A 15,571-nucleotide genomic window follows, 5' to 3' on the forward strand; every position below is an offset into this window, starting at 1 on the left:
ACAAATTATATATTCAGAAGAGGAATTGAGAAGTCTTTCCCCCTCTGTTCCCAGAAGAATTAATTGCTTCTTTTCCCTATTTTGAACAGAACCATGGTCTTGGTGATACCGGGAACACTTTTTGTTAATATCTTAGTAATTCATGTGTAAGTGGAAAATTATGGCAGTAGACATAGTACATTTCTTTTTTTTTTTTTTTAAAGATTTTATTTATTTATTTGAGAGAGAATGAGAGAGCAAGCACATGAGGGGGGGAGGGTCAGAGGGAGAAGCAGACTCCCTGCCGAGCAGGGAGCCTGATGCGGGACTCGATCCAGGGACTCCAGGATCATGACCTGAGCCGAAGGCAGTCGCTTAACCAACTGAGCCACCCAGGCGCCCAACGTAGTACATTTCTGATCCCCTGGGGTATTTTTCCTATTTCATTAAAATATTCATAAACTGAATACTTCATCTTACATTCGTGCCTTAGCTATTGTAAATGATGCCTCAGTGAACATCTGTGCATGGCCAGGTTTGCCTGCAACTCTGTTTCCTTTTGAATAGATTTAAAAGCGTTACTGATCAGAGGGTTGTGAACATTTAAGTTTCTTAACACACACATTGCTAAATTACGAAAAGGGTAAGCAGTGTACATTCCAACTGGTAGTACATAGGAATAGATACATGTGACTGCCAATTCTTTTGCTTATTTATTTATTAAGGTTTTATTTATTTATTTGAGAGAGAGAGAGCACAAGCCAGGGGCAGAGGCAGAAGGAAAGGGAGAAGCAGACTCCCCGCCGAGCAGGGAGCCCGACGCGGGGCTCGATCCCAGGACCCCAGGATCATGACCTGAGCTGAAGGCAGACGGTTAACCGACTGAGCCACCCAGGCGCCCGCCAATTCTTTCTTTTTTCTTTTCTTTTCTTTTCTTTTCTTTCTTTTCTTTCATTTAAAGATTTTATTTATTTGAGAGAGAGAATAAGAGAGAGAGAGCATGAGAAGGGGGAGGGTCAGAGGGAGAAGCAGACTCCCTGCCGAGCAGGGAACCCAATGCGGGACTCGATCCCGGGACTCCAGGATCATGACCTGAGCCAAAGGCAGTCGCCCAACCAACTGAGCCACCCAGGTGCCCCCAGTTCTTTCTTTTAAAGGTAGAAGTGAGCTGAAATGGAGAAGGCATGGGATCTCGTGGATATACTTCTTTAGGAAAGAACTGAATGTTTTCAGAGGACGTGGAGGCGACCTTGATTCTAAGTGTCAGCATTATATGTGACCCTTCCCTTGTTCAGCGTTGAGGTCAGGGTGGCCAGTCGGAAGAGAAACCTGTGAAGTCCAGTCATGTATTTTACCACAAAGGTGACCGGGAATTTGTGAGGGGCTAGTTCTGAGTTTTTCTGCTCTGATTTGTAAACTTGGTTCTTTTTTGTTTTGTTACCTAGCCTGAAGAAAATTCGTGGCAAAGTCTGGAAGCAGAGAATATCTAGCCCTCTGTTCAACACCAAACAATACACAATGGAACTAGAGCGGCTCTATCTACAGATGTGGGAGCACTACGCAGCTGGCAACAAACCTGATCACATGATTAAGCCTGTTGAAGTCACTGAGTCGGCCTAAATAAAGACTGAATGCACAGGAGAATGCCCCTATACCTGAGCCTCAACCTTCTGGGGAAAGGGAACTAGATAACGTACTTTTTACTTATCTGTACGGTATCATGTTGCAGATGGGTGACAAACGATAATAGAATAGCACAGCCAGACTTGCTTCCTGCATGATAGGGAGAGACACAAGAGATGGGAAACTGCTGTTCCACAAGGAATCTCCACAGAATTTTGCAGCAACCAGGTGGTGCATAGGTCTGGAAGGTCTGATCTCCCTTGGTCTTCCATGGGATGGTTAGTGTGGAGGGGAGATATAGATTGTCCAGCCGTTTTGTGATTCCATGGATTGATTGAGTCTTCTAAATTAATTTTTTTCTTTATATTTTGGGTATTGGAGCTTTTAAAAATGTTTGGTTTCAGGTATTTTTATTCATGTGAAGTGTATATGATTCTCTTGAGATAAGGTTTTAAGCTAAAATGTTGCTCCTTGTTTTAGTTTCTGAACTCTACAGATTAATGGGGACTTTGCTGGTGTAGTCTTTTTATAGGTTTTATAAACCACTTGAGCCTATATCAGTCGTTTTAGTGTCTGACCTAATGTTTGGAGCTATCAGTGCTTTGTTGGTTTAGATGATGACTCAAAATTTTTTTCTGGTCCGTTTCCCATTTCCTTCTCTTCCCTTCCCCTACTTTAAAGTTTCTCCTGTAACTCAGCTAACAAAACGAAGTCTGATTTTAAATATCCCAGAGTGTTTCTCTTGAACACATCATCTGGTGCCAAATGAAAATTCTTAGGAGTGATTATTAATTATGCAGGGCGTAGTTGTGGTACTGTCATTGATGATAATAATATAGATTTTTTTGGGCCTAGTGTTGACCTATTTCACCAGTGTTTTACCTTTGACTGCCCCTCTATGCTGCTTCCAAAAGTGATAGTGTGTGGTAAGATTTTTACCTTCCTTTCTCAAGTTTTTTTTTTTTTTTTTTTTAAGTGAGTCCTGTTCTTCCTATTTCTTTCAGCAGAAATGAAATCCCAGGTAAGTATAAGTATTCACGTATTTGATCAGTAAGTCACAGTTATCTTCAATACATTAAATACCTTTCATCAAAAAACATGTTAGAGGTAAAAAGCTCTGAAGGACCAGCTATGTAAATGAGTAATTATTTTTCAGACCTTCTTGGGTATTATATAATAACTGTCTTCTGGACTTGGTCTTGAAGTCTGTACGGATCAGCCTCAGTGGTAGCAAACGGCTTTGCTACTTGGTTTGGAGTACAAATTAGACTTTAGCCCTCCTGGAGCTTGAGTTCTTGGTATTAAAACCCATAGGAATAAAATTATTGAATTTCGACAAAGGATCGAGGGCTTGAGGCTTAAACAAGCCAACATATGAATATATGTTTTGTGTTGCTGTACTGTACTTACGCTATCCAGTAACAGATAATTTTTTGTCTGCTAGTAGTGTTCTAGATTATAATGTCTTTCCAAAGCGCTGAGGCAGTGCACCTATTCTGTAGTTGCAGCTGATGCCTGAATGTATCCTAGCTGACAAATTATTGATTAATAAGAACTTGAATTTCTGAAAGATTCTTACTGTTAACCAAAATCGGAGCAAGGAGTCTCAAATGTAATTCTTGCCAGAATTACATGTTAATGAACTGTGTACCTTTTAACAATGTAAATCGAGAAACATCAGTTTAGGGATTTAATTTATTTTTTACCCGATTGAACTACCAGTCAAAGGTTGCCAGCATGGTTGCAGATAAACTGATGTTTGAAATTCACCAAACTACTTACTGTGGAATAGGAGAATAGACTTCCAGTGCCCTCAAGGCTGTGACCCTACAGCCATCTTACATAGCACATCATTCCTCCTATAGGGATGAACTTTTTTTCCTGGCACGAAAAGTAGCCGCTCTGGTTGAAGCTTTGCTTATTGTAATAGGCTTTTGTTTCCAGGTAACATGTCTGTGGAAGATTTAATTCTGAATAGAGATATAGATATTACTGGAAACTAATTGTTTTTTTCTATTATACTCTGCTTTATCAAAAAAGTAAAACATTTAAATTGTGCTACAGAAATCCAGATGTTGTCTTGCGATCTTTAAACAATAAATGAATGATTTGCCCTTAATGTGGCTGACGTATTTTGTGTTCTGTGAAATTGTGCATTGGACAGAATAACAGGGTCACCTGATGATGAAACTTCTGTTTGAATGCCTCCAAATGACTGGAGGACCACATTTCCCTAGTGGAGCTGTATGATCTTAAGAACTATTCTGTTTTCTCAGCCAGGTGTGGAAGAGGGGTGGGGTTGGGATCCGATCCATTAAGAGGTCGCTGAAGCCTGTGACTCCCAGCACACCTCTTCATGATGGGTTTTGTTTGGCCTATGACTGCGACTGCTCTGGCTTCATATACCGCTGTAGTCTTCCTCTTCGTGTGAACTGTTCACGTTCTGTGTGGTGGTTGAACTCAGCCACAGGTATGAGGGAGGGTATCAGTGCAGCGGGTACCAGAACAGGCTGTTTAGCTGCCTGTTTTCTCAGAGATGATAAATTGAGAAAAAAAATTTTCAATATAATTTCAGGGGCGCCTGGCTGGCTCAGTCTAGGTAGAGCATGCAACTTGATCTCGGGGCCGTGAGTTCAAGCCCCATATTGGGCATAGAGCTTTACATTAAAAAAATAAAATAATATTTCAGCTAATTTACCTCCCAAGCTCTGTGGGTTGTGCCCCTCAAAGCCCTGATGTGGATTGGTGTTTGTTTCCTAAAAGGTGGTGGGGGAAGAAAGGTGTCCGGTAGCCTATTCAAAGGTTCTCACCCCTACCCTCTTTGTATGTTAAGAATCTGCCTTCCGGGGGCACCTGGGTGGCTCAGTCGTTAAGCGTCTGCCTTCGGCTCGGGTCGTGGTCCCGGGGTCCTGGCATCGAGCCCCGCATCGGGCTCCCTGCTCGGCCAGGAGGCTGCTTCTCCCTCTCCCACTCCCCCTGCTTGTGTTCCCTCTCTAGCTGTCTCTCTCTCTCTCTCTCTCAAATAAATAAAATCTTAAAAAAAAAAAGAATCTGCCTTCCGTCCTTTGCAGTCCACTTCAGCTCCTCCTGCCTAAATGCTAAAGGAGTTGCTTGTGCATTTGGAATAAGCTTGGGTTAACATGATTCGATTCCAGTCCTAACCCACTTTTTACTTGAAGCCCATGCTTCTTAATATTAACCACCGCTAACATTCAGGTTCTTTGCCCAAACCTCTGAGGCACGCAGTTATGTAACCCCCATTTTTATAGAAGAAGGGGCTTGTAGAGGTAAACTTTGAAGTTTGTTGTAGAGATCAGGGTTATAATGATAAGCCCCTTTTATCCAATTCCCAATCCATTCAGAAAGTACCTTTCTATATGTAGGCAGTTTGGTGCTTAAGAGTTTAGATTTTTTTTTTTTAAGATTGATTTTATTTATTTGAGAGGGAGAGGGAGAACGCACGAGCAGGGGGGATGGGCGGGAGAGGGAGAAGCAGGCTCCCCGCTGAGCAGGGAGCCCGATTTTCGGGGGCGGGGGGGGCTCGCTCCCAGGACCATGACCTGAGCGAAGGCAGACGCTTAACCGCCGGAGCCAGTCAGCCGCCTCTTAAGATTTTATTTTTGAGTAATCTGTAACGCGGGGCTCGAGCTCCAGTGCGGCGCTGCTGGAGTTTGAATCCCAGCGCTGGCGCTTTCTAGCCATGTGACCTTTGTAAAATGAGTGGTTAACATTGTCTACTTTTTAAGGTGTCTTTAAGATTAAATCCACATAAAACACTTGGAACAGTGCCCAGCATGAAGTAAACAATATTATTAATATCTTTAAATGCAGAGGTTTTATTTGTGTTCTGTTGGCCACATACTTAAATCATGAAACGTACCGGTGTCTGCCGGAGAAACGGCACCGTCTAGGAAGCATTTACTTCCCCGGTTGGTTTTTCTTGGTGTGTTTGGAGCGAGTGCCAAGAAGCTTCAAGTAACCAACCCCTCTATCTCCAGGGTTTGGAGGGTTCTGGAAGCAAGCGTCATAGTTCAGTGTTGCCAGGCACTGTCGGATTGATGCCTTATTCTTATCTAGGGGTCTAGGTGGCCTGCCCCCAGCCCCCAGCTCCCCTAGCTCAGAGTAGTTGCGGGGGTGGGGGGGGGGTGGCAGGCAAACAGGCTCAGAGGTTTGGGCGATTCCGGCAAGGAACGGAGCTTGCTTATCCACATTCTCACAAAGATGAAACTTGAGGGAGAGTCAGCCTAGTTCTTCCCTGTCACCCAAAGTTAATTTGGGCATCGGCAAACTACAGAAACCGGCTCTGGTACCAGAGCTCTGCGTGAAATGGCGCTTTCCATGACAAGCAGCACCCGTGGAAGTGATAGACCCGACTCCGAAAGCACTGCGGCTGCGCGCCAAATTTGAGTTCCTAGCTGCGAAGTTTAAATTTGCCCCGTGAGCATCCTGTGATAGGTGGGTACGGGGAGCACGAGAACGCGTCAGTTCCTATCTCCCCCATCCGTGGAGCCCGGGCTCTATAAAAGGTCTCCCGCCCGGCGCCCCCTCGCAGTTGCTCAGGAGCTCCCACACCGTGCACGGCCGGTTGGAGGTGAGCAACGGTCGGCCACGCTAGAGGCGGCCGGAGCAGGTAGGCACTGGTGGGGCTGAAGTGGGCACTGAAGCGGGAACGGTCTTGAAGCTCAGCCTAGTCAAGCGGACTTAATTAAAATCAGGACCGCCACAAGCCCTGACTGACCATGAACCTTGGGACGGAGATTATGGCAAAATATTTTGCCGGCTTCCACTTTTAAAAAAGGCTTTTGGAAGAAGCAATTTTAATTTTTTTTTAGCGATATTAACTCCGCTAAAGCAAAGATGAGGAATGGGGGCGTGGAGATCCCAGTGGGGGCATGAGGGAGAAGGGGCCTGGGGGAGGTGGCTTGCCGTTGGGGGGGGTCGTCTAGGCCTGAGCAGTGGAAGGAGGACTAGCTGAGATTGCGGCGTGGGGGTGTTAGATGCCTGATCTCAGAAGGCCGTTGGGCAGACTGAGGTCAGAATAGGGGGTGGTAATGTGGGCAAATGGAGGGTGGGTAGGAGTGCGTGTGGGGGGTGTCTGATCCGCTAGCTGAGGTGAGAGGGTTGTAAGGGCCCGGTGAGTGGAGGTTTTGAGCCCGGATTGGTGTACGACTGTGGCGGGGGGGGGGGGGGGAGGGGGGGCGGGGGGCGGGAGCTGGGAGGGGTGTCTGGGCCTGTGGGTCTAAGACCTGGGATTGTGAGGGAGGAGGGGGAGTGGAGGGGGGAGCCTGTGGTGAGTGGCGGTTTCGAGGCCTGATTGGTGCAACACTGGCTGGGGGTGGGGTCTGCGCCTGCTGGTCTAAGACTTCCTGGGGTTGGGGGGGGAGAGGGGGAGTGGGGGGTGGTGAGTGGCAGTGTCGAGGCCTGATTGGTACAAGACTGGTTGGGGGCAGGGTCTGGGCCTCTTGGTCCAAGTCTTCCTGGGGTTGGGGGAGGTGGAGGGGGTGTGGTGGAGGGTGAGTGGCGGTGTCGAGGCCTGATTGGTGCAGGACTGGCTGGGGGCGGAGCCTGGGCCTGGTGGTCTGACTTCCTGGGGTTGGGGGAGGTGGAGAGGAAGTGGGGGGGGTGAGTGGCGGTGTTGAGGCCTGATTGGTGCAAGATTGGCTGGGGGTAGGGTCTGGGCCTGTTGGTCTAAGACCTCGTGGGGTTGGTGGAGGTGTCGAGACCTGACTGCAAGATGGATTGGTGTCGGAAGTGTTGGAGGTGGGGTCTGGGCCTGCTGGTCCAAGACCTCGTGGGTTGGGGGAGGTGCAGGCGGGAGGGTGGGTGTGGCGAGTGGTGTCGAGACCCAATTGGTGCAAGATTGGTTGGCGGCGGAAGTGTTGGGGGCGGGGTCTGGGCCTGTCGGTGTAAGGTCTCCTGAGGACCAGAAGGGGGCGCAGGGGGGTGGGGGCGGGGGTGAGTGGAGGTTTTGAGGCCTGATTGGTGCAAGATTGGCTGGCTGCGGAAGTGTTGGGGGCGGGGTCTGGGCCTGTTGGTGTAAGGCCTCCTGGGGACCAGAAGGGGGAGCACGGGGGCGGGGGTGAGTGGAGGTTTCAAGGCCATATTCATGCAAGACAGGCTGAGGCAGAAAGCGAGTATAGGGAGATAAAGGCATTGGGGGAGGGTGGAGAACGGTTGGAGGTGGAGGTGACCTGATCCCGTGTAAGACCAGCGGGAGGTGGATACTGTAGGGGGATGGGGAGAGTAGAGGTTGGATAGCGGTATGTAGTGGCCTGATCTGTGTAAGACTGCCTGGGAATAGGAGTAGAGAGGTGGAGGGGTGGCGGAGTAGAGGGGTCAAAGCCTGATAGGTGGAAGACTTCTGGGGCTTAAGGCAGGAGTAGGGAGAGTACAGGTGTGGGGAGAATGGCGGGCCAGCAGGGATGTGGGGAGTGGGAATCCCTTTTGAGAGAAGCTGTCCCTGGGCCAGGGACTGAATAGGAGTTAGTACATTATAAATCCTTACAGTGGGGAGAAAATTTCTCTGGGGGTTAATAAATGAATGATTGGATTGTCCTTGCACATCTTATAATGTGGTGGTTGAGGTGACCACCATGTGCTTTGGGCTTTCTGACTGATCTGCAAAGAATCTTTGCGGGGCATGGTGGGAGAGGGTGTCTCTCTAGTTTTCTCCATCCAGGAAAAGCCTGCAACAAACATTTAAATACGTTTCGCAGAGCAAAGCTTTGGCCTAAAATTAGGGTGAGTAAGCTGCTCAAAAGATAAATGCAGATTGTAGAAATGTTGGTTCTGGGGGCACCTGGGTGGCTCAGTTGGTTAAGTGCTGGACTCTTGATCTCGGCTCAGATCTTGGTATCAGGGTCGTGAGTTCAAACCCTCCTGCACTGGGCTCCATGCTGGGCATGGGGTCTACTAACAAAAGAAAAAAGAAAAGAAATGTTGGTTCTGGGTTTTGGTTTTCTTTAAAGAGTATATTTTTGTCTTGACTATAGACATGGACATGTCGGAAGAAGCAGCTGGCCAGTCTAAGATCCAGGATGATGATTGGTGAGACCTGAAAAATTGTTTTCTTTTAGTTTAGTCCTTCTTGTGTTGGCAAAATGACTTTCTCAAAAAGCGTATGTTTCTTTCATTTCGAGTTTGCAGAGTTAGTCATAAAATGAGAATTGTAAAAGGGATCTTAGAATCATATAGGAGTCCAGCCTCTTACTCAGTGCACGAATCCTCTATATAACGTCTCTCTCAGTGGCCAGGAGCACACAACTCCATGAAGCAACACAGTGCATTGTTGAACGTGTAATTTCTAGAAAGTTCTTCATTCTAATGAACTTAAAAACTTAGGTTACTTCCATCCCATTGATCACAGTGCTGTCCTCTAGAGGTACACAGATGAAGTGTTTTTCTTCTCCATGATAAGGGGGTATTTTAAGATAGTTGTCTCATCTCTTAAGTCTTCTCTTTCCTGGGGCACCTGGGTGGCTCAGTTGGTTGAGCGACTGCCTTAGGCTCAGGTCATGATCCTGGAGTCCCACATCGGGCTCCCTGCTCAGCAGGGAGTCCGCTTCTCCCCCTGACCCTTCCCCCCTCTCATGCTCTATCTCATTCTCTCTCTCAAATAAATAAATAAAATCTTTAAAAAAAAAAAAAAAAGTCTTCTCTCTCCTGGAACACTGCCCTGATTGCCTCCTTCACAGATAAAAGTGTGTAAGCATATAATATGGGAGAAAGTAGAAACCATAGAACAGAGAGTCTGGAAATAGACCCAAATACCCAAATGTGAAAATTGAGTTCATGATTAAAAAATGACATTTCAAATCAGTGGGGAAAAGATGGATTCATCAACAAATAATTTGAAGATAATTGCCTAACCATTTGGAAAAAAATAAGAATTGGATTCTTACCTCCTCTCTCCTTACAACAAAAGCAATGACACATGGATAAAATATTTAAAAATAAAAAAAGAAATCATTTAAAAAATGTTAAAAAACAGGTGGATTTCGTTTCTAATAATTTTGGAGTGGGGGAAGCCTCAGTTTGATATCAAACAAAAGTATAAAAATGACAAACTGGAAAAGTATTCACATTACTCATGATAAAAGGCTATTTTTCTTAATCTACAAAGAACTTTTACAGGTCAACAATTAAAAAAAGGCGAACCACACACATGAAAACTGGGCAAAAGATATCAGAAGGAAGTTCTTAGGAACAGTTGACCCATAGACATTAAAATTTATTCAGTTTTACATTACTTATATATGAAGAAATGAAAAAAATTTTCATGAGATACCATTTTTCATAGATCAGATTGGCAAAGATTAAAAAAATTGGTAATAACTGGAGTTGGCAAATTTGTAGGAGAACAGGCAATTTCTTACAGCCATCGTGGGAATATAAATCGGTGCAACCTTTTTGGAGGGCAATCTGGAAATACCCACATTGTAAATGCCCATGTCCTTTGACCCAGTAATTACTAGGACTTTTTCTTTCCCTGTTAGAACAATTTTATTTAATTTCTCTGTGTGTGTGTGTGTGTGTATATATATATTCACATATACTGAAATGCATAAATGTGGTTATGTCATACATTCTTTCTGTGTATTCACTCTTACTTGTTCTTGACTCCTTTGCCCCTTCTCCCATGTCCCTTTTCCCTATAACTCATTTATTTCATCACATATGGACATGTACAGGCTGATTTGGTCTTTGTTCAGTTCTGGGGAAGAAGGATGAATGACTTAATTACTAGTCCACAGAGAAATACATACAAGGATGTTCATTGCAGCATTGTTTGTAATAGCACAAATTTGGAAAGAGTTTAAGTGTCTTAAGGGTGTAGTTGAATGGATTATGGTTCATCCAAAAAAGTGTGGTAAGAAATGTTGTTCTGGTAACGGAAAGGTAAAGTTAAACATGAAGTTAAAAACTACCAGTGGCTGAACAATCCATGTAGCACAGTACTATTTATTTTAAAAGATGTGTGCACTTGACTTGTGCTGGTATGTGCTTATGTTTAAGAGCTTTCTAGAAGAATAAATAAGACACATTGTTTATTCCTGGTGAGTGGGACTCTTGGAGGAACAGGGACAAAGTGTTCCTCTCCCTCACTCCTCTTTTCAGTGTTCTTTATCACTCAGAAAGCTATCTGGTGAACATAACACTGATAGTCATTAAAATGGAAGGGGGGATTAGCAAAAGAATGCAGCAAACAAACATTGGAAAATACACATCTTAAGTAATAAAAAGAAATGCGAATTTCAATGTTATTTACCTACTAAATTAGCAAATGAAAAAAATTATCCTATTATAGTAATGTTGAACTGTATACTGCTCTAACCCTTTGGAAACGATTAAGCAAATGTATCAAGAGCTATAAAATTGGTCATACCTTTGATGAATTTGACTTTTGGGAATTAACTTTGGGGAGATCCACTTTATAAAAGTAATTAAATGCACAAAGATGCTCGTTGCAGCATTCAACTGAAAAATTAATGTGTGTTATCAAAAATGCAGAGGGTAAAATTCCAAACTCTCTCCCTGACCCTCAGGCACTTGCCCCAAATAGTGCCCTTGGTGGATGGTTGGCATTAGTTCTCCTGAGAAGTAAACAGGCAGTCTGTTTTATTAGCCCCTTGCAAATCTGATTGACAGGAGTCCTTCCTCTAGCATTTGATGAAGCATTGAGAGACCCCAGTTCCCGAAGCTACAGCTGCGAAGACCAGATCCTAGAGTTCTGGGTGGAAGATGGCTCTTGAGGCTGGATAGTGACCGGCCAGGCTCTCCACCCACCCCCACTGCAAGTCGGGACCATTAACGTTTCAAGATCTGGGCACTGTGTTTTCATCAGTGCAGATGATGCTGTTTTTTTGTGTGTTCGTTTTTACTTTGGGCTCACTCTGTACCTCACATAACCTTCACATAAGGCTCACATAAACTGGTCATGTGTAATTTTTTAAATGGAGAACATTTAAAGAGATCTTTAAATGGTGAGATCTCGTAGGCAAAGTCTTTTAAAAACAAGGTTCTACGGGGGTGTGAGTGGGAGGGTAGAAAATAATAAAAGGGGTCCTCGGAACCACTTTTTGAGATTCGTTCATTCTATTATTCAGCCAGATAGTCGAGTACTGACTTTGCACTGAACAGTGTGAAACAGGTATACTTCCAAATCCTTGTATGGCTTACTGTCTGGGATGGGAGATAGAAACATGTAAGCAAGCAGTTACGGTGTAGTGTGATAAATGCTGTGATGTGGGAGAGGTATGTGATTCTGTAGGAGGGCAGACATTATCTTATTTTTCGCAGTAGCCCTATGAGATAAGTGGTTCTTTTTTTTAAAGATATGTTTATTTTAGAGAGAGAGTGGGGGGAGGAGCAGAGGGAGAGGGAGAGAGAAAGAATCTCAAGCAGACGCCCCTCTGAGCGCAGAGCCCAACAGGGGCTCGATCTCAACGACCCCAAGAGCATGACCTGAGCCGAAATTAAGAGCTTAACTGACTGAGCCACCCAGGCACCCCAATTCTGAGACTTTTTTCCCACAGTTTCGAAATTGGGATCCATCACACATTTGATAGCATGTCATCCCTTCCTAGTGTTTTTTTTTTTTTCTTTCTTGGAGGTACATAGGTCTCAGATGAGATGGAATGTATTCTAGAAGTAGAGCCAACAGGTCTTGCTGATGGATTGGATGTGGGAGGTGAGCGAAAAAGAGAGGAATCAAGGATGACTCCTCTAAGTTTTTGGTTTGTGTTACTGGGTGGATGGTGGTGCCATTGACCGAGATTGGTAAGTCTCCTATAGGAACAGGATTGAGGGAGGAAATCAAGAATTCTGTACTGGCTATGTGACGTTTCAAATGCTTAGTAAATGTCCAAGAGGTCACGCAAACAGTTGGAGCTCAGTGAAGAGTTTGAGGCTGGAAATAGAAAATTGGGGGATTTGGGGTCTTAGAATAGTAGAATGAATGATCCGGGAGAGAGGGGACAATAGTGCAACACAGAATGGAAAATTGCAGGAATAAAATCCTTGAGAAGGCGGGAGGGGGATGAGATCCAAAGTGCAGGGGAGGGTTTGGCCAGAGACAGGGGTAGGAACATTGTGTTCATTGTTAACTGTAAAGACATAAGAGAATCGGGTGTAGTTGCAGATAGGACAGTAGATTCCCTGGTGGGAGGACGTGGCAGTTCCTGTCTGATGGCTTTATTTTCCCGGTGACTTATGAGACAAGGTCGTTAACAGAGTGAAGGAGGTTTCCACAGTTTGAAGGCAGAAGGACGGCTGAAACGCACAATGCAAGGGGGAGGAGACGGGTTTTCATTGATCAACGAAAGTCCAGTTAGTAGGCTCTGGTGGCCTGGCCACTGACTAGCCTTTTTTCAGCCCAAGATGCGTTGTTTTGTTAATACTACAAGACGGATGAGCAGAAATACCGTATTTTAAAAATTACCAGGGGCGCCTGAGTGTCTCAGTCAGTTGAGCCTCCAACTCTTGGTTTCAGCTCAGGTTATGATCTCAGGGTCCTGGGATCGATCCCCACGTCGGGCTCTGTGCTCAATGTGGAGCCTGCTTAAGATTCTCTTCTCCCTCTGCCCCTCTCCACCCACCCCCCACCATGCGCACACACTCTCTCTCAAATATATAGATAAATAAAATCTTTAAAGAAAGAGAACCAAGGTCACGTTTTGACCAGTACCTGGGAAACCTCACACCCAGCAAGAGTTTTCTTTGCTGATTAAGAAAAAATTTTGATGCTGAAACCAATAATACATTATATGTTAACTAATTAAATTTAAATTTTAAGTAATTGGAAAAAATTTGACGTCCACTCCTGAGTAAGTCCAGTGTACAGTGACAGATACATGAACAGGAAATTGAACCAAGGGGGTGAGTCAGCATGTGTCTTGAAAAACTGAAAAATAGTATCGATCCAATATTATAACCCAATATAAAAATATTATCAATCCAATATATTATCAATCTAATAACCAACCTCAAGGTTAAAATGAATGCCCTGAAGAAGTGGTGAAAGTTAACTTGATATATGTAAGACCTTATACATAAATCCTTATAACTATTAGGTTCACCTTTAGTACTTCTGGTTTCCTCTCTGAGCTCTGTGTCACGCTAACTAATGCTAAGATAACCTGTGATTAGGTCCTAGATTGTAGCCCGGTGCATTATTGGGGGGCAGAGAAGCAAGAGGTCCCAGCATCATGGTTCACTGCAGGGAGCAGCTGTAGCTGGGCAATCACCCTTCGTTTGCTTCCCAAGAAATGGATTTCAGCATTTGCCCATTTAGCTAGACAGCAGTCCCAATAAATAGGCCCTCTTCAAGCCAGTAAAGCCCTAAAAGGTGTCCTTGCTCTTTTGTCCTTCTGATTTTTAGCTGTAATCTCTTCATCCTCGAGTCCTTTCACGTGTGGCCCCTTTCTCAGAATTCACTTTCATATCTTTCTTTTCCTCCTTTTCTTAAAGACTTATTTAGTTATTTTAGAGACAGAGTGCGGATGGGAAGGAGCTGAGGGAGAGAGAGAGAGAATCTCCGGCAGACTCCCCACTGAGCATGGCGCTCGACTCATGGGCCAGATCTCACGACCCTGAGATCATGACCTGAGCCGAAACCAAGAGTTGGACGCTTTTTTTTTTTTTTTAAGATTTTATTTATTTATTTGACAGAGAGAGACACAGTGAGAGAGGGAACACAAACAGGGGGAGCGGGAGAGGGAGAAGCAGGCTCCCCGCGGAGCAGGGAGCCCGAGGCTGGACTTGAGCCCAGGACCCTGGGATCATGACCTGAGCCAAAGGCAGACGCTTAACGACTGAGCCACCCAGGCGCCCCCTCACTTTCATGTCTTTAAATAGAAATAAATCACTTGGCACAAAACAGGCTTCTCCCTGGTGCTGACGGTACTCAACTAACATTCTTCCCCTGTCTTCGATTCTGCAGTAAAGACTGAGCAGCTTGTTGCTCCTTTTTCTTCACCTCCCCTACTGTGATCTTAATTTCATAACTCCCTAAAACTTTTTATGCATATCAGAAAGTCTGATGGGTGGTTGTCTCCGTGTGAGATTCTGCCTGTGGGCTTGCATACGCTATGTTTAGTGGCCTTCCTTTATAACAGTGTGTATCTCATTTTTTGCAGTTGCATTCTTACTGTGGACTCAAGCGGTGATGAAGAATTTGAGCCCTGTAAGTAGCGTCCCCCCAAAGCAGTAATTTCCGTTTCAAGGCGTAACTTAACCCTGTCTTTGTGGAGATGACTGAAATGTGGTTTGGGACAGCTGGTGTGAGCCGGTCCTGGGTTTGTCTCCTGTAGGGACTCTCTCCAGATTGATGAGACAAAGACCATTTCCCTGCTGTTAGGAGCAGAGACAGTTCTTTGGGCTTGTTTTGCAGTTTGCTACCTTGACCTTTTTCATGCTAGGCCTCCTGACTTTTATTTCCTCTCTAGCTCACATGGGGCAGGGTTGGGGGTATATAAGTCTCCCATGGATTTTAACCAGCCCTAACTTCTGGACTTGGGCTTGAGGGAGTTAAAGATGTGGGTAATTAGGTTTTTATCCTCCTTCAGATGCTTCCTGAGACCCTCTTTCTTTCTCTGATTTAGTTGGAACCAAAAAGAAGGAGCAGAAAGGGAACACGAGGTGAGTAGGAAAATTAGCGAAATTTGACGTTTGTTGAAGAATGATGTTGTGGGTAAGAAGTTTTATGAATGAACGTCACATTTCCTCTCTGAGCACTATGTTCAGGGTCATAGTGGGTATCTGATCTCACAGCCGGATTCAGAGTATTAGATCTTTATGCCAGGCGCGTTATCTAATTGTTCAGTTTCTTCCTCGGAACGTCTTTGTGATTGATTCGTCCTCTAATTTCCACTCTCCACTCTTCAGGCCCTTATAGACCCACGTGCCAGACTGTAGGAGGTGCTAAGAAAATTGACTGGAATAAATCCAAAATAGGATGTTAGTTAACTGA

The 15,571-nt window shown here is 44.9% G+C and overlaps 1 protein-coding gene and 1 long non-coding RNA gene across 3 annotated transcripts in view; both read left to right on the forward strand.

The window, feature by feature from the left end:
- Positions 1 to 3,721, forward strand: part of OGT (O-linked N-acetylglucosamine (GlcNAc) transferase) — a 34,555-nt gene extending 30,834 nt beyond the window's left edge. The window contains exon 22 of one of the 2 annotated variants that reach the window (XM_035028740.1): positions 1,425 to 3,721. In XM_035028740.1, coding sequence (XP_034884631.1) covers positions 1,425 to 1,599 — 175 coding nt within the window. In that variant the 3' untranslated portion in view covers positions 1,600 to 3,721. The remainder of the gene's footprint in view (positions 1 to 1,424) is intronic. The other variant, XM_035028741.1, reaches the window with a different exon arrangement.
- Positions 3,722 to 8,608: 4,887 nt separating this feature from the next.
- On the forward strand, positions 8,609 to 15,216 carry LOC118025929. Its single transcript, XR_004683436.1, has 3 exons — positions 8,609 to 8,649; positions 14,739 to 14,785; positions 15,204 to 15,216. It is a non-coding gene; the product is annotated as an uncharacterized LOC118025929 (long non-coding RNA).
- Positions 15,217 to 15,571: the final 355 nt, after the last annotated feature.

This window comes from Mirounga leonina, unplaced genomic scaffold, assembly GCF_011800145.1.
Source record: "Mirounga leonina isolate KUSES-001 unplaced genomic scaffold, KU_Mleo_1.0 Mir_204, whole genome shotgun sequence".
Classification (NCBI taxonomy): domain Eukaryota; kingdom Metazoa; phylum Chordata; class Mammalia; order Carnivora; family Phocidae; genus Mirounga; species Mirounga leonina.